The 25,961-nt window shown below is 39.7% G+C and overlaps 4 protein-coding genes across 4 annotated transcripts; all 4 read right to left on the reverse strand.

Moving 5' to 3' along the window:
* Positions 1-389: 389 nt before the first annotated feature.
* LOC104414896 lies at positions 390-1,199 on the reverse strand. The gene has a single exon (XM_010026116.3). The coding sequence runs from the start codon at positions 1,085-1,087 to the stop codon at positions 611-613; it is 477 nt and encodes a 158-aa protein (XP_010024418.1). The 5' UTR covers positions 1,088-1,199; the 3' UTR covers positions 390-610.
* Positions 1,200-5,539: 4,340 nt separating this feature from the next.
* Positions 5,540-11,890, reverse strand: LOC104414898 (TVP38/TMEM64 family membrane protein slr0305). Its single transcript, XM_010026117.3, has 9 exons — positions 11,313-11,890; positions 10,533-10,594; positions 9,578-9,632; positions 9,228-9,326; positions 8,925-9,011; positions 8,699-8,815; positions 7,447-7,539; positions 6,706-6,736; positions 5,540-5,954 (listed from the first exon to the last, which is right to left on the reverse strand). Exons 1-9 carry the CDS (start codon positions 11,406-11,408, stop codon positions 5,770-5,772), a joined length of 825 nt encoding a protein of 274 aa, XP_010024419.1. The 5' UTR covers positions 11,409-11,890; the 3' UTR covers positions 5,540-5,769.
* Positions 11,891-12,555: 665 nt separating this feature from the next.
* On the reverse strand, positions 12,556-15,855 carry LOC104414899 (O-fucosyltransferase 23). The gene is made up of 2 exons (XM_010026118.3): positions 15,796-15,855; positions 12,556-14,787 (listed from the first exon to the last, which is right to left on the reverse strand). Exon 2 carries the CDS (start codon positions 14,428-14,430, stop codon positions 13,090-13,092), a length of 1,341 nt encoding a protein of 446 aa, XP_010024420.1. The 5' UTR covers positions 14,431-14,787; positions 15,796-15,855; the 3' UTR covers positions 12,556-13,089.
* A 2,641-nt stretch (positions 15,856-18,496) lies between these two features.
* LOC120287745 lies at positions 18,497-21,053 on the reverse strand. Its single transcript, XM_039301073.1, is given in 3 exon segments — positions 18,497-20,907; positions 20,910-20,958; positions 20,961-21,053. Coding segments are annotated over 3 exon segments (1,851 nt in total). The 5' UTR covers positions 20,997-21,053; the 3' UTR covers positions 18,497-19,141.
* Between the last annotated feature and the right edge of the window lie 4,908 nt (positions 21,054-25,961).

Consider the following 25,961-nt stretch of genomic DNA (forward strand, 5'->3'; position numbering starts at 1 on the left):
ACCACCAACAATGATAGTCGTCTCTTTCTTATAAGTGGCTCTTTCAGAATGCAATGACGAACCCCACCGGCACCAAACTCTGCAATTTGGAAAGGTTAAAAAAGGAAGAATCATCAACTGCGAGATGAAGCAGTTGGTCAACTTCGCTTTACTTTCCTTCTCCACCGGATGCTCAGTGGGACTAAAAGAAACGACAGACACTTCTCTAATCACATGTTTTTTTAGTCAAAAGATTGCTGCTCGTAATCGACTTTACGACCATTATGCTTTTCCGTGCATCTCGCATCTCCGATGCCGAAGACTAAGCGGACTTATCCGGCAGACGCGACTAAATCGACTCAACGAATCCTGTATTCATCGGAAACTAGATAGAGGAAAGCGGATGCCAGTTCAAGGAAAAATAGAGCTTCACTCATGCATTCCAAAATAACAAGCGGAAGAAACATAAAAGCTTTCGTCTATGCATTCCAATGTGTAGCTGAAATCTCCCAAATCACACCACTAAAAACGAAGCAGTTAATTTGCAGTCGAACCCGAAAGAGAAAAAGCCACAAGCTTGCAGAACAAGGTCTAGGGTATGTTAATTCTGGGGAGGCTCGATCACATCACCTTAGCAAAAATCAGGCCTGGCCTTCTTCCTGACGCAGATGCAACCCCTGATGGGATCCCTATGGATCCTGATCTCGGAGCAGTCCCTCAGGTCCTCGAGGCTCAGGTACTGCTGCTTCACCACCCGGGTGAAGTCGCCGCACGTATCGTTGATCCAAATGTAAGGGTGGCAGGCCTCGTCGTAGTAGTACAGCAGGCTCCTCATGCCTCCCCCGCCGCTCGCCGCCAAAGGCCCGCCCGGCCTCCCGGGCATGTAGGCCTTGTAGATGCTCTTGCACTTGAGCCGCTTCGACGACCCGGGCTTGAGGGTGTGGACCTTCTTGAGGATCGAGCCGACCCGGATTTGGAGCTCGACGGGGCGGTCGCTGAGGTTCCATATCCGGGTCCCGAGTCCGGAGGACTGAGTGTGGTCTTTGCACCCATCAAAGCAGCCTCCTAGAGAGAAGATGTTGAGTTTGAGCTTGTTGAGTCCCCGCATCGCTAGGTCTCTCTCTCTCTCTCTCTCTCTCTTTTGGGGAGTGAAGAAGGTGGGATGCAAAAGTGGGTGCGAAAGGAGTGACCTTTGATGGCCTGAAATTTTGGAATGGCATGACTTTGTGGCATATACTATTGTCTATTGCAATTAACCACCCTCCATTTTATCAAAATTTGTTGGTATGTTCCCAGCAACTTTATGTTATATTTTAATTGTCCCTAAAAATTTTGTAACGCTTAGTTCAGTTCTTTTTTGAAAGGCTTGCCGTGATTGAAGGTTTGACGTAAACTCATCTAGTTGATGAGACAGATTAACTCAGTCGCGAAGTGTTGACTCCTTTAATTGTCTCAATTATGACATCGGATTGAGTTACGATATGTTTTATTTATGCTTTTGGATACTGTGCTGGTGTTGAATCACAAGAGTATGGCACCTAACCAAAAAAAAAAATCGTTGCAGTCAACTGAAAAAATGAAAAAATAAGATGGAAGGCGATGGATAAGTAACAAATCGGGGTGATATGTCATACTAACATATTTCATATCAATATGATATGTTTCGAGTGATTAATTGGGATACGCAATTGGAAAGAAAATGAAAGAAAAGTGAGCCCAACGAAAAATGACAATAGAAGCTACAATTTTCTGAAATTGCACAAATTCAAGATTTTATGTGGTCAAACTACAAATTCACCAAAATGCAGTGTGGTTGTGCAATTTACTCTAGTGTATGCCTATCCATTTACAAGGTATCATGTGTATGTACCCTGTTTTGGTGGATGCAGCTGTTATCTTGCTATTCAACAGACGTCATCAATTATGGCCCGTCTGAACTTACATTATTTGAACTTTCACTTAATCAAAAGTTTCACAACACACAATTACTTTAATATCTTTATTCCGTCTTTTGCGAAACGCGGGAAATTTTCATTGAAATTTGCCTTTCACTCGACTCAAATGAATGCACCCTTAGATTTAGGGCCTTTAATGGAAGGGTCCATGTCTTTCTTTGGTCTTTCTTTAGATGGCATGACATCGAAAGTGGAGGGTAGACATGAATGCACTCTGTGAAATTTTTCCCATTTTGCTTGTGGGATTCAATTAGCCCTTCCATCAAGGAAACCGGTGGGGGGACCCAAAAGCTTCAAATTTCAACGCACCAAGACAGGGATCAGCTAAAGAGAACACACTTTAGGGGTTGCAGATTATAATATTTTGCTCAGCTTTTTCCCTTTGTTGTTTGATGGGGAAAGGAGAAATAGACTTGGACTCTGTTGGGGCACTCCAAGTCTCATGATGAAACTTCCTATGATGTTGCTTCACCTTTTATCATTCCAAAAGTGCTTTTCTAAGTGCAGTAGTACTGTTCAAGCCTCTCAAAAGTGAACCTAATTTTTTTCGGAGAATTTTTATTGTCCTGTGAGTATTTTTTACGGATCTGTCTCGCATTTTAATTTGGAATCATCGCAAAGACAAGCGAAGAAATAAATCCATTGGATCCACCTTCCCAAATGGATTTAACATTAAAGGAAAAAGTTACGGAAGCAAAGGTCATCTAATTTATATTGTGATTAAGAAAAGTTACAATGGGTGGAGAAAAGTGTTGGCATGTAGGTTGCAAAACTTATACAGAGTGTTAAAAAAATGAAGGTTAACTAAATACTTTACGAAAAATAACATAAAATAAATTTATTGTTAACTTATATAGATTACTAATTTTGTAGAATATTACAAACTATAGGATCTAGAGAACTAATGAACACTAAAGAAGCTACGAAAGCATATTTTACAAAAAGAAAGTACTACCGATGAAAACAATTAAAAAAAAAAGAATAGAAAGAGAAAATTACTATAAACTAAGACATTATTATTTTCTTTAGAGTATTAGGAACAATAGGACTAGAATACTTACGACGACACAAGAGAAATTATTTCACATAGAAAAAGTTACGAAATAACATCTAACGAATATATTACTATTAGTGAGGAAAATTACAAATGCCGTAGGAAAGTCATGATCAACTAGGTAGAATGCGGTCTCGTTTTTCTCTTATGGGATGTAGAAGGACCCCTAACTTTTGGTGGCACATAACAGTTTGTTCGAGGCTTGGGAAAATTCTATGGTCGTGTATTGAAATACAAGATTGGTCTCGTCGTATGTATACAGTTAGATTATGGGAGAATAAATTTCAACCGTTAAATGATATTAAAAAGATAATAACTTACAGATGTTTAAAGAACACTATTGATTATAAGATTGTCAATCTTACTATTTGATTAGGAAAATTATTACTATTTGATTAGGAAAATTATATCATATTAAAATAATTATTCACTAATAGGGACCAATTACGAACATATAAAGAAATGTCACAATGCAAGTTACTAAATAAGGGAAAATTTAGATTACACTCTAGTGGCGAACACTATCTCCTAAAAAGTTATGACCGCTAAAAAAGTTGAAAGGTAAATTACGACATTTGAAAAGTCATCACTAACTTGTCATTTACAAAAATTTAAAGGAACTATGATCATTGAGGAAAATTGCTAAGCCTTGGTACCATCACTTACGAAAATGAGCGGAATTTTACTATGCTATCAACTAATTAATAATCTTAGATTTCAGGTTACATACTCGATAGACAAATTACTAATTGTAAGCAAAAAAAAAAAAATTACGACAAGTAAATCACAATTCATAAAGTTAAATTACTATGCATAGGCGTGACCAACTTTTACAATGCTTTCAGGTAAATTACGAACCTGTCACGGGATTGATCCTGTTTTCATTTATCTTTTTTTTTCCCTTTCTTTCCCGCGGGACCCTAGAAGCAAGCTGAGAGGCGTGATTAGATACGCGTTGGCGTGGCAAATAATGCAAAAACGGCGTCGTTTTGGCGTGGTAAAAAAATAATAAATAAATTAAATAAATTAAATTTAAAATTAGATTTAGTTAAAATATTAAAAAATAAAAATTTTAAAATTAGATTTAGTTAAAATATTTAAAAAATAATCAATTTAAAATTAAATTTAGTTAAAATATTAAAAAATAATAATTTAAAAATTTTTAAAATATAAAAATAATTCAAATAATAATTAATTTAAAATTACATTTAGTTAAAATATTGAAAAAATAATAATTTTAAAATTAAATTTAGTTAAATATTAAAAAATAATAATTTTAAAATTAAAAAATTTAAATAATTAAAAAAATAATTTTCGAATGAGATTTAGTTAAAAATTAAAAAAATTAAAATTAAATTTAGTTAAAATTTTTAAAAAATAATATTTAAAAAATAAAATTTATAAAAATAAAAAAAAATTATTTTAAAATTATTTTTAGTTAAAATATTTTTAAAAAATAATTTTAAAATTAAATTTAGCTAAAATATTAAAAAATAATAATTTTAAAATTAAAAAAATTAAAAAAGGGGGCGATGGCTAAGGCTCCTCAACCACCGGCCCCCCTTTTTATTAATTTTATTAATTTTTTTAAAAATTTTTAATTTTAAAATTATAATTTTTTAATATTTTGCATTATTTTTTCCTTACTGACAAGCGACAATTTCTCTTGCTCTTTTTGGTGCTCCAATGGTAATGGTTGATAAAAGATATTGCCAGGGCCACGAGACCAGTGCAGACCATCATAGTTTATGATCATCAGGATCGGTCAATTCCTGATTGAACCGAGACCCACATTGGCAAAAGAAAATGCCAGTCTCTAGGCATCAAAATTAGTCAATTTCGATGGCCATATGCATGAGTTTTACAGTAATTTTCAGATTTAGAACAAAATCCGCAACGACAACCATCTTCTGGTGAGGTGACGGGTTCACCAGCTCTGATACTAATCCAAAAATGTCGTTAGGTATGCTCAGATCCGTCCATCTACCAACACCATGCGCTAAATGCTAAAAGAGATGCAGGCGAACATGCCTGATCTTTGCGGTCCTTTCGTTCAGGACCCATGTTCGCGCTTCAGTCCCGCGAGTCCTGTCCTTGCTATTGGCTGGACCACAAGCTAACGGATGATAATATAATAGTAGCAATAGTCCACATCAAGAGCCCAGATGGAGACTTTTAGCAGTAAAATTTTCTTGAGGATAAAGCAACTTTCAGGACTGATGTCGTATCGGATGACAGATAATGGGGAAGTTTCGTGGCTGACGATGAAGTTCTGTATTTTTTTCACTAAAGTAAGGAGCCTTTTCCCTCTGCTTATAATTTTTCCCACGAAATTTTTGGCTTTTCTTATGGCTCTTCTTGATGCTTGCTCTTTGGATCCTATGTTTGATTGCACGGTTATCTGCTAACATCCACGTGTTTCGTAAAGTTTTGCTAACATAGTCAAATCACTATTTTATCATATAGCAGCTAAGAGAGAGAATTTCACCGTGATGCATCACTAGCACGCCAGCAATGATGCATCAAATAGTATTCATGTCATAGAATTAACTATAAAAAAACGACTACTTCATTGAGATTTTTATGATTTCATTGGTTTTAAAAATGAGAGAATTTCCTGTTCGTGCTAAAGCTGAAAACTGGGACTGTACAGTAGATGCATCACAAGCATCATCATATGCTGAGAACATGGGGAGGTTCAAAATGGGTAGAACATCCTACAAAAATGAAAAAAAGAGACGAATTTACAGAAAGATGGGTTCCCTTCCTTTTTTTTTCCCTTTACTTTTCGTGATTCTCTTCAGAAGGTTCTACCTTTATGACTAGAGGCTGATTCAGGTCGGCAGCTGGTTCAGCCACAATAGGCAACTGCGATGCTTCTAAAACTCCATCGAGATCTTCATTTTCAGCCAGAGCTTTTTCCAAAGCCGCCTTGGCAACTCTAGTAACGCAGAACATCAGAACAACTGCACCAACAGCCAGAAAATCATAATTTCAGATCTCAAACCAAGCGGCACAATTGAGCGATTAAACAAAAGTGTAACAGCAAAAAATTCTGCTCATCCATTTCCACATTGTTTTCTATGACAAACAAAAGAACTAGAAAAGTTTTCCCCCACTAGAGCCCATAACTAAGTGTAAGAGTAAATCATTTAATGAGGTTCCATTGCAGGTGGTGATCTCTGTTCTGCAGTGTCTATGGCATCAGAATTGTCCAAGATATTACAGTCCATCTTTCAGCTATCCAAGAAGTATGGAGATTGCAGCGGTGGATGTACAATGTGCAAAGGCAAAAGGAAATATCCTACAAATTTTGGCTTCCCAGTGTCTATGGCATCAGAATTGTCCAAGATATTACAGTCCATCTTTCAGCTATCCAAGAAGTATGGAGATTGCAGCAGTGGACGTACAACGTGCAAAGGCAAAAGGAAATATCCTACAAATTTTGGCTTCCCCACCCCCAACCCCCGCTCCGCCCCCCAAAAAAAAAAAAAAAAAAAAAGAAGAAAAAACCCCACCCTTTTTCATGAATAACACAATTTCGGTATCCTGTTTTCCATGCGACAATCTTCATGGGATTCATTCCTCTAGGACTTCAGAACCCACACATCAGTAACAATCTCTATGTACACATAACTGATCCTCAACATGAAAGATTATAAAACACAAAAGGAGCAAATAAGGATGATGTCTATAACATCATTAGTTGCAACTCACCAGATACCAAAAGGCCCAGAACAATTAAAACCTGCACATGACAAGTAAAGGAGAACGATCAGGAAAACATAAACAACAGAAGGAACACTGCGTTCTAAGATGCTGACACATACATTAATGAATTGTTTAAGAAATTAAAGTCACTAACTTAAGACGCCGTAAGTGACAAAATAATATTATAACAAAGAAGAATTACGTTGATTAACCTAAGCAAATTGCTTGAAGAAGAGGATTGGAACTTTCTGACAGCAATGTGCGAATAACTTTTTGACATGTGCCATACAGGCAGCATTTGTTAAGTGAGCTGCCATGCATCTTATAGACAATGTAGTCTGAACGATATTAATGATTTACACATCCTGTTACCCCTCCAGTACCCTTTTTGAGTATAATGTACTTGAAAGGCGTCGCCTAGAAAGCTATATAAGCTAACTCAACAGACACAAAAAATAGCCATTGTTTTGAAGAAAGTGTGAAGGAGTTCCAAGGAGAACTTCACCAAAAGGAGAGCACCTTGAGAAGCAAGAAGTTTGGTTAAAATGTTCAAATGACCTCAGGGTAAAAGGTGAAGCAGCCATCATTACTCAATCATGAAAGTGACCCGCATTGGTTAGTGATCCAAAAAGAAGCATTCACAAAAACTGATGGCCTTGTACCACCAAATACATTTTGAATGACAATCAACGAGATTAGAATCGCAGATAGATAGCTTAAAAGCAAACACAGTTCTTAGTTATTTACCCAACGAGTAGTTGAAAATTCACTCCATCCATGGGTCACATCAGAAAGATCCTTTAAAGTTGTCCCAACATACACCAGTGCAAGGGTTATAGGCTGCAAAAGAAAGCAATTTTATAGCTTTAGGGTCTACAATGTAAAATTAAAAATCCTAATGAGCCAGTAAAATACTAAAATGTTACTAAATGGTAATTGAGAAAAACCAACCATCAAGCAATTGCAGAAAAGTTCACCAGAAATCGAAGAGCTCAAGTGCACACCCACACCCACACCACAGCATTTATACAAGTGCAACACTCAAGGAAATCCATGTGAATATGGCAACTTGGATGCAATAAGCATTTATTGTCAAATGATTACCGTCATTGGTATAACATTTTAGGTCAATGAACCAAAAATTCTGTGGCATACATGTCTGGAGTCGGGACATTTTGAAAGCAATAAGAAAAGCTAGAGCAGGTGTCCCCATGATTCTGCACGCTCAGCCCAATTCTTTAGCAATCTTCACTGTTGCAACCGATAACCTTGATTTTTTTCTCCAGAGAAAACCAACCAAATACACATGAATCTTGAGAGAGCCACTCAAAAGTCCATACTTTTTTTGGTGATGGACCTAGAGGAATGGACACCCCGGTTCTAAGAAGGCCAATCTTAGGAACTACAGAACGTGGTTTAAGCCACACTACCTTCACACAAATTCCTGATGTAATGACTCCTTACCCTCACATGTGCCTGACTGGTAAAGGGACTAAGAGAAACTCCATCAAGGCCTGCTTTTTTTTTTTTTTTTTTTTTTTTTTTTTTTTTTCCAGAAGTCAATTAACTAGCTTAGAAGAATCTGGAGAGTGATCCGTGATGGATATGTGGAAACACTGCATAAGTATTGAGAGAACAAGTACTTAATTGCTGGTTAAGCCTTTTGCAATCCTACACCCATAAAGTGTTTTTATATCAGTTCATGCAGTCAATTTTGGGCTTCAATCCCTCATTCATCCATCCTCAGAACCAAATCGCAGGTTCTTCAGATTCATCATGACATTGCTGGTGTAGACATGGAAAGCAACGGTCTGCTGTTAAGATCCCAATTTTGATGTGCAGAATTAAAAAATTAAAAAATAAAATAAAATAAAAAATAAGTACTTCAAATTTATGATCAGATCAACCACAACATATTTTTGCTGTTCTAAAATTATAAATGCCATTATAAAATGGAAAAACTAACTCAGCATTAGTGCTCAGGAAGAAATAAAAGTACCATCATGCCTATCCAAGATGCCAGCATGTATTCCCCAATTGGCACTGGAGTCACAGAAAGGAGGTAATTCAACATGTTAAATGGAAGCAAGGGAACCAGCCGCAGCAGCAAGACAATCTGTACCAACAATGAAGAAACAAAGTTATGTATCTCAAGTAGAGAATGGGGACAAATTAATCTATGCAGTAATACAGTCAAACTTATATGATCAATCAATTCAGCAGACCTTGAACCCAGATTTATGAATTGCAACAGCAACCGAGCGGAACCGAGGATAATCCTTCAATTTAGAAATAACGAATGATCTTGCAATCTGTTCAAGGGAAATGCAGTATATACATATCAACATCTGAATAATATATATGTCAATCAAGTAGGTAATATCAGGATGGATTTTGCTAATGAGAGTGAAAACAACACCCTTTTAAGTCAGGTACAAAAAAGTCAACAAAAATAAATTTATAACAGCCAAAAATTCACGAGTGATCAATTCTGCAAGAAATGATAAGTTCAGAAGGCAGACACTCACAGTTCTGCCAAGGAGAAATGCAGCACCGGCTCCGATAGTAGCACCAATGGAGTCAGCAACAAATCCCACGGGTAAGCCAAATAAATAACCACCACCAAGCTGAAAACAGTCAGAAATTAATGCAACATAAGGTCACGGTAAACTCAAACTTACACCACAAGCAATACTTTGTCATTTGCTTTTTGCAAGTTTCTAGGACATAGGAGACCAAGGGCATCTCAGGTAGTCATGGTCCTATCTTAGATTTTACGTGGTTGTAACACAATCACAAACCCTACAAACTGGGAAAATGTACAGCACTTTTTGTAAAACAAGATAAGTAATTCGGCAACGAGAGATTCAATACTTACAGTAAGTACTGAAGCTGGAACTGCCAAAACCGTCAGTGGAATATATGCGACGGCTCTGCAAAGTGAGAATTTAAACTTGAGATTAAAAAAAAAAAAATGCTTGGAATACTGCCACCTATTTCAGATGAATAATAAAATTTCAAGGAAGCTTCATAGCACAACTAATTTATTGACATGTAAAATTGGTGGCTAACTAATATGAAAAGATTGAGCAACTAAAAGATTACAAAGCTTCTGGATAAAAGCTTCACTTCAAATGCATTTGCCTTCAGCAATAAAACAGATGCAGAAAGAACATCTACTTGGTTAAGAAGACACCACACTGCTACTAAATGTGAGAAAGACCAAGTACTCAGTCAAATTGTTGTCCACCGGATGAGAAAGAGTTATACTAGTCCAGATCTTTGGAAGCCCGTATCATTGATACTCCATGCCATTAAGTTATTATAATTTCTCTTATCTAAGCTTGATTAGTTTGGGCAAACTCAAGTATCTTGTCCAACATAGTAATACACAAACAACTGGCTAATTCATCCACATAAAGTTACTGTCAAGGAAACTCATTTGTTTCAGGCAAAATGAAATTTATCTAAATGAATTTAATTCCCTCCAAATTTCTGGGCAAGCAATCTAGAGTTTCTCAAAATATTACTTTCAGTCACCTAACTTTCATGTATGCAACCGCATTGCAATATTAACCATCAACTCTCTTGACATTGTCTTCTAAGCAACCAAATAGCCAATATCTAAAGCATTAAGATTGATTTGTTCAGAATGCTGTCATGATGAGTATTTTTTTGTAATTTCACAAGATTATTGAGCATAAATATCACTTGCAACCTTTGGGCTCATCGTGAAGATAGAGAATTGATTCAAGATAGACTAGTCAACCAGAAAACTCAGAATCAATTTCAGATTGAGTAATAAAACTATAAAGCACAACTATTTGACTTACAAAACAAGAGGACCCCAGGGGCCAAGGTCTTGTTCAACCCATAGCAAGAAATTCTTTAGAATCTGCAAAAACAGCCCATTTATATGAGGATGGAGTAAAGAAGGGCGGGTTGGATCATTAAAAAAAAAAAGCCCGTTCTGTCTATCAAACGAACCCCGTTCTGTCTATCAAACGAACCTACCAAGGAAAGATTCTTGTTCCAAAGAGTGTTAAATAACAGTGCTTTGTCATGGCACCAAAAATGAAATCTAGGGAACTATGGACATGTATTAGTCTGGCATTGATTAGCAGGATCACAGGTCATGCACCAGCTTCTAAATTCACATTATAATTTCCCCCTACATTAGTTCAGCAAGCAGGAACTGAGCAGTAAGCTCAACCTTCTGCTCAATTGGAATAGAAACCATGAGCACCAAGAACAAAATTCAGTTTTATTTCCCGACAAGTTCGACGACAGAATCCACCTCTGAATTCCAATCGATTCCACACTCGCACAAAAAAAGACCAGTAACTGGGAACGACACTCGTATCATATCATCTAATTGAATCCTAAAACACTTATCCTCAAAGAACACAAGTCAACGACAACACCGAAACAGAAACGAGATCCAATCAGAAACCACACGAGCAATGCATCAACTTTCACCAAATTAAACCCTGGATCCATCACCACTGAATCAAGCTCAAAGGACATTCCGCGGGCCCGAACGCGAGAACCCAAATCGAGATCAAACCTAAAACCCCGACACCGACGACGCGACCGATCGATCAAGGCGGCACCTTTTCGACGGGGAGGGTGAAGCAGGCGACGACGCCGGCGAGGAGGAGCGAGAGGAGGAGGGCGATTCGGAGGGCGGAGCCCCAGGTGAGAGCCATGAGCGAGAAGCGGCGGCGCCAAGGCCTGCACTCCTCCTCCGTCGTCGGCGCAACCGGAGGGCGATTGCTTCAGCGCCAAGCGAGCCCTCAATCCTCCTCCTACGTTTGCCAGATTTGCTGTCCCCCTTTCTCTCTCTCCCCCCCTTACCACTCCATGGATTGGAAACTTCCCCTTTGTCCCAGCGCGCGCGGGCGTTCTTGGATTCTTCCTTCTCCTTGTTCTTCTTCTTCTTCCCTCCACCCCTACCCAACAAAATTCAATGCGAAGGCGAACCCACTTTGTAGTTTTGCGGGGGAGGAAAAGGGTCGTTCCCGTCGCGCGAAGCAAGTGATGGGTTTTCGATCAAGATTGAAGCTTTCGGGCGAAGTCTGGCTGGGATTGGGGAAAGCCAAGGCTCTGTCGAGGCTTTGCGCTTTCGATTGGAGGATAAACGTGGGTGACGACGAAAGAGACGAGCTTCTTTAGCTTTTTTTTTTATACACTGTTCGCGATAGCGAGAACGCGCACCGTTTTCTCGACGTCGTAGGAGGGAGAACTGTCGTTTTCACTGTTTTGACCCGTCGGTGGAACTGCCACTCTCTAATCATCCCAGCTCCCCATAGCTTATAAAAATTCCTAGATGGGTTCCATTTGTTAATTGGCATTTAATGTCCATGTGACTAAGATTGCAAGCATAAGGAACTCAAGATTATCGACTTCGGTGGGTCAAATTTACCCTCCCAAAATTTTGCCATCTTGGATCAATTCGCCATCCGACACCGACCTTACACACACTTAGTGGTCGCCGTAACCTTTTGGGCTTAAGCAATTAGCAATTCCATTGGCACACTTGGTTCATTGATGAAACGTATCTTGATTTTTTTCCCCTCTTACCAATTTGCATGTTTTGGAAGCTTTTATCATTACATAAATCTCACAGTATTCACGATGTTCCGCACTTATGAAGTTGATAATAACAAATTTGCAGAGCCATCTCAGGATGGGCCTAAAAAGTGAACAGAGTATATTCCATCATTTGGATTAGGCTTTATCCTAAACTAGAAATGATTGGAGGCAAATGATGCAGCCATTTCCAATTCCCTGGCTCGTTCGCTAACAACAAAAAGCATCAAGATTACATTATCTAGTCATGATTACGCAACTAAATTCCGCAAATCCGGGCTCATGAATTCGATGTGACTTTCAGGGACCCAGAAGCAATAAAGTTCTGCACAATAGCTTATACAGAAGAGGGAAAATATGGGAAGATTCTCATACAAGAATTCTTCTTAAGGACCTTTCTTAGGAAGATGGATGGATGCTTGATGTTAGAGGAATGCGAATAATGCTGTTTAAGGATCTGCATCACATGAACATCACCTGTGATATAGAAGTCTGACGTGTCAAATATCTATCAAGGCTCCAAACTTAACACCAAGTCCCCTATAAGGAAGCTTGATCTATTAAACCAATGGTCAGAACAAAGTGGCGTTTCATTCTGCGCACCATTCTCTAATGGCGAAATTAGAGCAGCTATCTAATCCTGCGAAACATACAAGTAAGAGATTTCTTGATACATGAAAAGGGGAAAAGAAAGGGGAAACAGCAGCAGCTGACGAGCGGACGATGTGTCGACACATCACTCACTGCAACCGTAAGCAATCAAAGAACACTATGTACGGGAAGTGTGCATCACCCATTTCAACAAGAAATGCGATTTGAACCATAGCTAATTGCTTGAAGGCTTGAATCATCCATGTTTGTCATCCATCTTTGAGGACCCTTTGATTCCCCAGGTATGTTGTAGGCATATGAAGGCCATCTCACATCTGCTCCACCTCCGCACGAGTTCCCCATGCCCATCCTCATCATCTTCTGTGTTCTCTCTAGAACTATGAGGCTTGAAAATGTAGAATAGCTGTTCCCGACAAAAACATCGGCCCTTAAGCAAACCTCATAATCGATTGCTGACTTAATGAGATAAGGATATCTTTCATAAATTCCATCCACGCCCAATTTCTTCTTCTCAAATGGAACCAAATCCTCCTTCCAACCACTCAGAATAGAAGAATCTTCTAGAAGGACATCAGCCACAGCAAGATAAATGACAGTTGGAGTATTGAGGCCTAAAATGTTCCCCACTCTCTCCGTAATCTCAGCCTTGCTACTACAAATTTGACTAACATTCAACCGTTGCTCTAACTTCTTACAATGAATCATCCAGTCTTTCTCTATCCTCATGTGCACAGCAACGTAAGGAACAGGGTGTAACTGATGCCCTTCTAAATGAATATTATTCTGAGAAACTTCTGCTTTACTTTTTACCTCTCTGCCGACTTCTCTAATCCTGTTGATAACTTTATCTGCCTCTTTAGCAATCTCATCAATTAAAACTAAGCACTCAAAAATCCTCGCATAATCCTTAACAGGCCAATGATCATGCCACAAAAACGGATTCTTTCCAGTAATACGGATAACCTCGTATCTATCAATTGGGTCCTGGCCAGACTGCCTCAACTGATCCATATCTCTCTGGATAGTCCATCTCCTACCACTTCCCTTCTGTACCTCAAATGCTCCTGTCTGGTTGGAAACATCAGAGTAATGGCCCAACCGGACAAACCCATCACAAAGTGAATTAAACCTTTCAAACTGGAAGACCTTATCAAATGATATTGGCTGCAAAAGATCAATTTCCTTGTAAAACAAAGAAGCACTCAAGCTTGGCATAAGAAGAGTCCGGTTAAGCATTCTAGCAGTAAGACAAGCCCTAGCAAATGCAATTTTCTGATTGTTTAATCCCCAAACAATTTGAGGCACCTCCACAAATTTGTCCTTCCTGATGCCATACTCCGACACATATGACAAAGAAAAGTTGTGACTTATTGCAATTTGATTCTGCTCAAACCCACCAAAGAATGAAGAAATGAAAGCTGCTCTAAGAGCCAAAACAATGATGACCAGAGCAAAACATTTGCATGCAATGGAACTCAAGGGAGGAACGAGAAATTTCAAACTTTTACAGTTGGATAATAAGCCCATCTAAAATTCACTGCCACTTCTACTGTGCTCCACCAAAGCAAACTATGGCTTGACTACCACCATATCTAGATAAGAGGTGCACAGAGCCCTCCTGATCCTTGGGTGATTATATATGAGGCTAACCTCTGGTCAAGTATAACCATTTTCTCTATTTATCTACTCTGATCAGATCTAGAAACCATTTCAGGATTTGTCTGGTCGAAGGATACAGAGAGCTTTGAAAACCCATTTTCAGCTCAAGCAAGAACAATCCTTGAAATAATGTCACACCTATATGTAGTGAGCATTGACTTATAAAATAAGTAGACCCCGAGGACCAAAGTGCCACTCAATCCATGAAGAGAGTTCCTCCAATATCTGCAGGAAAAAAATTGCTTTAGTCAGAAACAGAGGCCGTAAAATTAAAAGAGGATCAAGTAATAGAATGACACTGCCCCAGAATCGCTCTGGTCTTCCTAGGACTCATGCAAATCCCCATCCAATGTATATACCCTAGCACATGACAATCAGTTAATCACAATGCTACTTGCCAACCACTATCAAAATATTTCACTTCAATAATTGTTGTGTAGAGTACAAAACAGATACTTTTATTCTTCATATAGTGTCATCAAGTGTGCAAAGGCAATGCTTCATAGCAACCGATAAAAATTAGAAATGAACTCTCCAGCCGTTTGTCTTGAAAAGACGAAGTATACACTACAATGCAGAATTCTTGCATCGTCAGAACACGACGACGACGACAACAACGACAAAAATTTTCCCTCTATCTAGGGGCTTCCGGAAATGTATCGTGGACTTTTGGAGGGAAGATTCCTATTCCAATAGCACAAAATGACAGCACTTCACAGCAACAATCTGTCTTGGATTGTCAAGCAAGACCAAAGATCACGATCCCATCACCGAATCCGCAAAACAACCATCCTCCACCACATTCAGAGCACCAAAGTTGAGCTCAGCCTTCCATTCAGTAGGGAGAGAGCCCATGACACCATCCAGAACAAGACTACATCAACCAATTTCCGCCAACCAAAGCCAAAATCACACCATACACTACGAATGAACACCCGCATAAAGGGAAGCACAAACAATTCGAACCCGATAACGAACGAGCTCCAAATTAGAAACTGAGCAAGCAAAGCGCCGTCCTTCGCTTCACCGGAGGAAGATCGAGACGCGACTTCCGGCGGATCAACCGAGGATCCGCCGCCTAATTCGAGCTTAATTACAAATGCGCAATGTTCACGAATCAAACGCGAACCCGAAAACGGAGAACTGCCCGACCACGCAATCCAATCGATCGAGAAGGGCGTAACGAAAAGGAACACATCGCAAACGAAAGAAGGAAGAGATCGAGAATTGAACCTTCTCAAGGGGAGGAGCGAAGGCAAAGAGTGACGAGAAGGAAGAGAGAGAGAGATTAGATTATAAGTTGAATAATATATATGATGATGATATATCATTATATAATAAAAATGGTTAATTTAAATTCAGACTTTTGTCAATGAATTTCATGATAATCTTACGAATTGCAAAAAGTACACTAATTTATAATGCCTCAACTTATGGGTATTGGTTACTTAACACTTTAACATTTTCCAAAGTTAAATATGAAAGCCCACTAATCTTTGGCGGAGTAAAATATTTCTCATTTCATGAGAATCTAAATTCATCTTCCAAAGTAGACCAAAACTTAGAAAAAAAAAATTTTTTTTTATTAAGATATGTTAGCAATTATTTTTACCTCTTTCCATATGCAAAAGGGGCATTCTTTTGCAAGTGTTGTTTTACAAATCTTTGAGAATTTTGATTTACAATTTTCAAAGAGTTGAAGAACTTCAAATTGTGATTTACAATTTTTAATTGTAAAATTAAATTGATGAAGTATTTGAGATTTTTATTTACATAGACACTTTCATCTATTAAATAGGAATGAAAAATCAAAGATAAGTAGAGTTTTTTATCACGATGTTTTCAAAAAAAAAAAAAATGTCTCTAATATAATAGATTGTTGTGAGTAGTGGTGAGGGGATTCTTAGTCATATTTCTTTTTATAAATATAAAAGAGAGTCGCTAATTCCACCCCATTTACTACTAAAGTCACTTCTTTTGTAAATAGTTTATCAAAATACCCTTCAAATTAAAAACTCAACTTTTTAATTGTTCTCCAGTTATCTTCTCGTAACAAGATCTCACTCTCCCTCTGTTTTTCTTAGGTTGATTCTATCCTTCCTTAAGTTGATGCTTTTGCTGCAACTTGAAGTTTTCATTTTTTTTTCTCAACCCATATGAGCAAATAGGTGAATAAAAGAAAACCTCATTGATGTTAATATCTCCTTAAATAATCATCAAACCCTCTTGATATTCCAAAAACTTCAAAGAACTTGCCCCTGCCTCTGACTCTACGACGAGGTCACCATCACTTGCCGTCACAATTGCATGCGTCCCTCTAAGATCATTCGCCTCTCACCAAGCATGACCATCCCCCTCTCCCTCAAATTCAGTAGGCTACGTCCATATCTCTCCCTCCGTCCAACGTCGCTTCGGCGATTGATCAACACTCCTCCATGCCTTTAGCTCCAAGCCCAAAGAAAATATTAGGTACGTGAGTAATAGATAGGGTTAGATCAATTCTTGGTCCGGTCCGGTTCCACTTAAAAATTGGGCATCGAATTAGGAAGACCGGTTCCCATTTTTTGGGACCGGGAACCAAACCGAACCAAATGATCCTAGGATTGGGTACCGGCCACTTAGCCAAAAAAAAATAGAGTTATTATAATTTTAGAGTTTATTACTATTTTTAAGAAATTAAAAATATATATTTAATTTTTTTTTTTTTTTTTTTTTATAAAAAAAAAAGAGTTGGTTCTGTGCAGTTTGAGTGGTTCCCAATCTAGCAAATTTGCATAAGTCCACTCAATGCTTGACATTTGTCATTCGTGGATCCACATAGCAAAATTTTTTAGGGTTTCAATCTCCTCTCTCTTTGGCCGGATCTAGAGGGCCTCGAGCTCCTCGGCGTCAAACGAGCTCTACCTCGCCTTTTCGAGCTAGGTGGAGCCTTGTCGGAAGCTAGTGAGCTCAAGCCTCACCAGCCTATGGCGAGCCTCTAGTTCACCTCTAGTCAGTCATTGGCTACTAAGGTGGCCAACAATCGGCCAATGAAAAAAAAAAAAAAAAAAAGAGAGAAGGAATAAAAAAATTAAGAATATATATATATTTTAACAATAAAGGGAGAAAGTACTTAACGAAGGAAAGTGAAGTGAAAGAAGATATGAAAATTTTTACATTTTATCGATTTTGTTCGGTTAACTGAACTGATAAAAACTAAAAGAATTAAAAAGTTCGATTTTTTATATTATCCAAGCCGAATGAGAACCAAACCCAAGAAAAAGACCGAACTTCACTATTCGATTTTCAGTTTAATTCAGTTTTTGGTTTGGTTTTTGACACCCCTAGTATCCATCACTCGTATACCTAATATTTTCTCCCAAGTCCATGTCACGATAACCTCGGCCCAAGAGCTCATTCGAAACCCCAAAATAAATTGGGGGCTTTTGGGAGCTCGAATCCATGCCAATTCAAGGTCATGGCCATTGATAAGCACGGGGCCGAGAGAGCATTACCGCGAGACACAGAGGGAAGAACAAGAGCCTACCGCGAGCTACTCTTACCACTTAATTGGGGGGGCTTTGAACCTGCCTCGGCCGGCCCCTCTATTTTCTACAGTAAGCCCCACCAACCTCACCACTAATCGGCCAGCCCATCTACTCCCCACATTCCTATGTACGAACCGCACTTTAGGAGTAAAATCTTGAATATGCCCAGCTGGACGAAAAAAGGCGGAGCAATCGAGATGCGCAAGAAGTGGCCCGAACAGCAGGAAAAAGGGAGTAAAAAATTGTTATAAATCCTATCTCGAAAGGCCCAACATGGGAAGAAAACACTCTTCCAACGGATTGACCAAATCATTGCATGTGAATGGAGCAACGCATCACTTCGCACGTCGCTGCATAAGGTGGCGGTTGCAAGAAAGAACCTGTCTCGGTCCCCTGCCAACGACACAAGTTAAGGACATTTCCGATTTAAAAAAGAGAGCTTCATACAGCAGCTGATTCTTGTACAATACCATCCAAATCAACTGCATATAATTTGAGAACATCCGATCCGAGACCATGAGCTCGTCAGACGGAACTCAGTGCCGCGATCAGCACCGTCGTGGTCGCACATTTTTTTCATTTTGCAGATCCACAACATTGCCAAAAGATGGGGGTAAAATGGAACTCATTGCTGTAAAGATCAGTCGCCTGAGATAAACTGGAACACTTCAAGTGACTGATGAACATGCCTCTTCAAGTCCTTGAACAATCAGGAATTTCTCATACTATACAAGATATCAATATATCACGTGTATATGGAAATAGTATACATACATCCAAAAACACCGAGGAAGCTGGAAAAATCAATGAATGATGACGTTTTTGCACTAACGAACATCAAACCGACACACACTGCTGCTGCTGCTGCTGCTGCTATGTACTTGGCCTCCGACTAATGTGACGACTATGCCGCCCTCGCGTCTTTGCGGTCTGCCAATGTCTGTACTTCGTGGAACTGCGGCATTGTGCAAGAACATCTTGTTCTTAGATGCTCTTTCCTCAGAATGTGCCAAAAAAATTTCCCGCTCAAGGATTTCTTTTCTTTTCCAATCCTATTTCGAACATAGCGCGTTGAGCAGCACATGAGCTAACATTAAATCCACAAAGTACTGGTGCCCGATTTCCCCATCCCTCCACTTCATCTTTGCTGGGGCACGGCCATAGTGGACCCCGTCGTTGCACCGGTTATCAAAGTGCCACGGGTAGGTTAGGTCAAAGTTATCGATCACGCCGGATACCAACCCGGCTTGTCTGAACTTATCAATCACCACCCCATTGTAGGCATCCATCTTGTTAGGATTGAATGCGAGCGCTCGGGCATAGCCACCAGTAGCCACTGTGGTCCGATAGAAAATCCTTGGTACCGCCAAGCCCCTCTGCCTCACCCCCTCCATCACCTCTGCCCAGAAAGAGGCGGCGTATTGTGCTCCGCCTGAGAATGCCCTTGCATTGGTCCACTTGACACCGTCGTGCAAGCCCGAGTTCATGATTATAGTGTCTGGTACCGTGTCTTCTGAGAAATACTTCTTCAACAACCTGCGAAACCCTTCATCTTTCAGCGAGTTGAGACCCTCATAATTCTGTGTCCCGTTCCAATGGCCATTAAAGATGCTTGTGATCCGGACAGATTGAGAAGGGTGTTTCGGGTTTGAGAAGTTCATGTCGAATCTCCGAGGGACTGATTGAATTTGGGGCAAATCCAAGATGAAATTGAGCATGTTTCTAATCGTGTCGACGTGATTTGAATCGCCCCAGAAGAAGATCCACCTGCCCTTCAGGCAATTCCAGGCAGCATCAGGTGAAAATATCTTGAACGAACAGTGTGCCGAATATACCCAACCATTACTCTCCAAAAGGCCTAATGAGCCATCGCACCACGGGCTCTGGCACTTGTAATCGGGCGGAAGGCACCGGTAACGTCCATCGTTGCTGATTTGGCAATCGTCGTTCTTGCCATGCCGGGTCCAGCGGCCAAACCAAACATCCTTACTGAAATCAGATTTCCCGCAAAGATGCAGCTCTGGCAGTTTTGCCTTGCTCTTATAGAACCTTATTGAGACCTTTCTAAGCTCCCGATCGAACACGAACCGACCAGGTGAGAACCTGAGCCCTTCAAAGTGCCTATACAGCAGGATGATTGTCAGATTGTAGTCCCCCACGAAATCCGGATGAACCTGAAGTGAGACCGTATAAGATCCATTACTGAAATCCTTCACCAGGGGCCTCGACTTCCAAGACTCCCCGGAAAGATCGGTCTCAAAGTAATCACCGCCCAGACACCGCGAATTCCCGGCTCCATCCAACGCACCGAAACTGAACTCGTGAACATGCCCGGCTGACAATTCGATCAAACCCTTACCATCTATCCCGGGAATGGCAATCTCCTCCGTCCTGGAGTCCCTGCAGGGCTCGCCTCCGGGAGCCAGCCACCTCGCGAGGAGGTTGGAGGAGAAGTTGGGCTCTAACTGGGACGAAACCCAATCTTGAACAACTTCATCCACCACATTCTTCTCCTCCTTCTGGGGAGACTCTTCCACAAAACCACCTGAATCCGAGCTATTACTACGCGAATTGACCGACACTTGGGTAACATTGTTTGGCAAATCAACAGGAAGTCGCGAGGTGTTGTTCGATGTCAACACTTGAGGGGTCACGGTCTGATTTTGATGGGGGTCAAACGCTAGATCGGAATCAGAAGCTTGGACCTTTACGGACCCGTAATCTTGCTTGACCCTCCATGCGTCAAGAAGGCCGCTTACCGTGCACCCATCTACGCTCCAGACCACCAGCATGCCCACCAAGACCAAGGCGCTCAGCCCCCGAACCGCCAGTTCACCGCCGAGCTCGGCCGGTGAAGCCCCATTGATGAAGCGGCGGCGGCGGCAAGTTCGCTCCCTTTTCCCGCATCTGGTAAAGACCAACTCCGCCTACCCCCACCAGAGGCAGAGCCAGCTACCAAGAAAGCTAGAGAAACCCAGGAGAAAAGCAACAAAGAAAGAAAAGAGAAAAGGGTCACGATTCACGAAAAAGCGAAAGGTAAAGTTGTTTATTACTATAGCTCAAGAACGTGCCATGAAGTTCCCAGAAAAAACGCTCAAGAGTCAAGGACAGGCGCATTCCAAGAAGAGGGCTTTTTCTTTAACCCCCTCAAGAACGCCTCGGTTCTTGCGCCGGGGAAGAACCCATTTCTTCCCCCGGCATCTCGAGACAAAATCTAAGTAAAAGAAAACACCGCGAGAATAGAAAATGGGGGGAGACGGGTGCTCAGTCATTCCAACTCACTTGATTCCTCTCGTTCCTCCCAATGCCCGCAAGGTGGAGCTCCTGCTTCTTGCCGAGACCGAACCTGCCCAAGAAAACGCCCAGGGAGGGAGCGAGCGAACCAGAGAGAGAGAGAGAGGGTAATGCAGGCCTTCCGCTCGGGGGAAAATGCAGCCTCTCGTTCGTCGTCTCCCTTCGCTGTCCGTCCAAGGTAATCTAGCTAGAAGAGGACAAACTGGAACTTCTCTCTCTCTCTATAGAGAGACTCCGCTTGTTTTAAAATAGCCAAACGACAAGACGCCGACGGGAATTTCGGGTTTTCAGTATTCTGAATCCTTAGATTTTGACGCATAATTGTTTGCTTCGGAATCTTATAAAGAAACCCAATAAAAATTAAAATAAAAACAGCAGTGATTGATATTCCACAGGTTAACGTATGACGCTATAATATTATTTCTTGATTTTGTTCATGGCGGTAAAAAGAAAAAACGGACTTTCGGTGAAATATTAATTGCAAGTCTCCTTACATGGAAAACCGGGGCTCCAATCTTCCCGTGACAACGACGCATTTAACGGTCGGCTACATGAAATTAGTTACGGAAAATAATTTGCATTCTGGGGGAAAAAAGGTTGTGCCCTCGAGATTTTCCCTGAATGGGACAAATTATTCCGGAATTTGTGACGATCTAGATATACGAAAATACTCGCGAGCGTAATTAATTTAATTTAAGAAATTTTAATATTAGAGTGACTTTTCCATGTGAATTAACGGATGAAGACCGGAAATACTAGGTGGACAAATCTTGACTTGAGAACCAACTATGATAATTACATGAATCAAGTAAAAGCAATCTGAATCAATGCCCCAAATGTACGATTAGTTACTTTACAAATCGAAGGAACTTGTTCAATAGAGTCATGATGATAGATTTTCACATGCTCGATATTGTACGTGCTCAAAATTGTGGCATCTCGAATAAGCAGTGTACGAACTACGGTACTATATAGGTGGTTGATTTTGTAAATATGGGGGAATGGAGACCGACGACGGAAATCACTATGCTAAGTCGTCTATGTTCTTGGATTTTACATCGAGTAGGTTTTTAATTTGGATGCAAAGTATAAATCGAGAATAACGAGGTGGGTCCCTGTATTGATGTATTAAATCATGTGACGGGCTACAATCGGAAATTGCACGTTAATTTCATGTCGTGGCAGGACGGAGGAAATCCAGCTCACCGTACGGACGTAAGTTGGCCTTCGGATCCTCTTCTCCTCGTCGAGGGACGGAGCGGCGACATGATGATGCATGGCACCGACAGGCACATGAGCTGTTGGATGAAAGGCTGGATCCAGGGGTGGGTGGTGGTGGTCGTTCGTCGCGGTGGTGCTTTGTGGGGCCCGCCGGGGCGGTGGGTCGCGAGGTGATGCCACCTGCTCCTGCCGTTGATGTTCTTTGTTTCTTTTTTATTTATTTGTTTTATGTCCCCTGGATTCATTTTCCTGCCTAAGAAAAAAAAATGAATTACTTTCGCAAAATGTCTGAAATTTGGTCGATCGTTGGATGTGATGGTCAGAGTTTTAAATATTCTCATATGATCTACAAATTATTTTGAACGTTTATCAATAATTTAGAGGTTATGTTGAATAAAGTGAAAATTTAAAGAAAATTACATATTAAATTAAAGTTCAGAAATCAAACTATATAAATTAAAAATGTTGAGACGACATTACATAATGAATTAAAATTTAGAAAAAATTTATTTTACTATTAAAAAAAAACGAAAGAGCGGAAGGCTTACAAGGGGTAAAAAAAATGAATAGCTTTTGACCTTTTACCGCAGTTTTAATTTACTGTATAACAATCAAAATATTTTAACAATTTACAGAAACTCCTGTGATTCTAGTAGTGCCAACACGTTCCCATCACATTTATTATGGTGCGCAGGCTATTAGCATAAAGGGTCAATGTCAACTCTTTAATATTAAGTGGCCCCAAAAGAGGGTGATTTCACTTATAACTAATAATACTACCGACGCGTACATTAAATAATAGGCGGCGCCATTAATGCGAAAAATAATACTTAAAATCTCTTTAATTAATGGTTGGAGGACTAACGTTGCTGTAAAAACAAAATAGATATGAACACTCCATAATGTACTAGGGTTGAAATAGTAGTTCTCTCTTAGAAGCTTGTACAAGTAGGAGCCGCTGGGTCGATTAGCGGTGACGATTTAACAGTTTTAGACATATTTTGAATGGAAATTTCGTGTAAGAAGTACTTAAATAGTCGCCGCAACATAGCACACGAGGATTAAAATTACAACCAAATAGAGTATAACAATCAAAAGTGAGCTCTGTTAAAATATAGGGATTGAAAATTGTGATTTCCCTTAAAATTTTATGTGTAATTTTTGCTATTCATGGATAGTAAAGGCGTGCATTGATCTCAATTGACCCTAGAAACTAGACCAAATCAAACAGATTGGTTTTGGGTGGTTCCCAAATTGGCCAAGATTTCTTAATTTTTTTTAATTTTTTTTTATTATTAAGCAAACTATAATTAGTATACCATTTTTTTTATGTTGGAAAACTCTCACTTGTTAGGAATAGAAGAAGCCAAAAGAAGAATAAGAAATCACTTCCGAGATCGACTCTATAATCGGATTGAATTGGTTGTGTCTGGTCCAATTTGGCTCCAATACTGGGTGGGCCGATTTTTGGTTCCACAAATGGGGAATCGACCCTATTCGCTATGTTCCAAGTTTTAAAGTTAGAATAGACCTACTGCTAGAACCAATCACCCCTAATAAATAGAGCATGTATAAAAGATTTGATAAATCCAAGGGTGATTCTTTTCTCTACACCAAAAAACATAATTATGCTAGAGATTTGTGTTTTGATCCATACATTCCATTTTTTACATCAATGATTTGGGACACTAAAATGAGAGTTCCAATTGTTTTGATACAAATAATCACATTATTTACCTAAAATATACTTTAATGCTAATATTTTGTACTTTAAAACATCATTAAGCACAATAATTCTTGTTTGAGCTTGAAATTTGATGGCTTAGATATATTCAAGTTATATTATACTACATACACTATCCTTACCGTAACTACATACTCATGTCTTATCCTAACTACTAGTTCCGGGATAAAAAGAACCATTATTTATTAATATCTTGCTAGAAAATCTAATGCTGGGACAAGAAAATTTCAGGTGAAAATCTACATATGTAATCTACAAGCTAACCGACTCGGAATAACTTTGCATTCGTGCGCATCATTTTGTATCCTTTCCGTGGAGGTGATCACCAAATGAAATGGGGAAATTTTGTGCACCGTACCTCGAGATGCGTAAAGAATAGCGGGTGGCTTCTTTTGGTGATAAATGCAAGACAGCTATTTATTGAAGTAGACATGCATTACTGTCGCTAGGGTTTTGGCCGAGGCTGAGCTTGAAAAGCAACTTAATGGATCAAGGCGTCATCCTTCATCTTTAGCGAAAGGTGCTTTGACACCAAAGTTAAGTCTCACATAGATAAACCAACATATCACCAAGATCTAAACCTCACCCTAAAGCAAGGAGCGCCTGAGGAGGCTGAAGAAATGGAAACCAACCCCACCTAACCCAAAGAAAATCAAGAAACCCTACTTCCACCTTGTACTTTTCCCCTCTCTTTCACACCACTTTTTCCTTTTGATTTGTTCGCTCAGGGAGAGATTGGTTTATGTTGTGCCTCGCCGAATGTCAGCATAAGCAGCTCTTCATCATGAGGGATTAGTGGACGACTTGCTCGTTTTGACCCTTGATGTATTCTCCACTTAGAACTGCCTGGAAGGAAAGATGGATTGATGATTGCATGGTCTAGACCGAACCCATTGAAGCCCCGTTTTGTGCCGTTCAAATGGCATTTTTCTACTAGAGAAACCGGTCCTTTTCCACCAAGAAAACCAAGTGAGAAAGAGAGAGAGAAAGATATGGAAGGCTGATCTTGATCTTGCTCTCATTTGGTCAAATGACTCAGCCTTCACGTGTTAAAGATATCAATGTAATACTTTAAGTTTCATCTCGGTATATTTTATGACAAATTTACTTGAGGATGTGCCCGTCATGTAGTTAAAATGAATCATCTTATTTTGAACTAGATCAAAGAGAGTGATTTTGTCTTATGAGCAAAAATTATCTGTTGATCTCGATCGACAATAGATAGTACCCAAAAGGAAACAAATATTATGATAGCAAATAAGTGTGTGATTGCTTGAGTCTTGGTGAAAAGATGGAATAAACGAACGATATGACTGTAAAGTTACTTTTATCGGTGATTAATATGCACTACTTTCAAAATCCATCTGCATCAATGTGAAAATCAATTGCTATTTCATGTAAATTGATAGATCATTCGAATTTTAGATTCGCCTATTACTCAAGAATCATCATGCACCCTAAAGCTTTGCCAATCCACATAGAAATGCTTTATGTCAGGAAATGAGAAAAAGAAAACAAGAAAACAAAACAAAACTAGAACAACGTTATCAAAGAACCTAACCCACAACCACAAGTGGGCGGGTTTGGCCCAATTCTCTTTACACAACTGGGCA

This window comes from Eucalyptus grandis, chromosome 8 (assembly GCF_016545825.1).
Source record: "Eucalyptus grandis isolate ANBG69807.140 chromosome 8, ASM1654582v1, whole genome shotgun sequence".
NCBI lineage: Eukaryota > Viridiplantae > Streptophyta > Magnoliopsida > Myrtales > Myrtaceae > Eucalyptus > Eucalyptus grandis.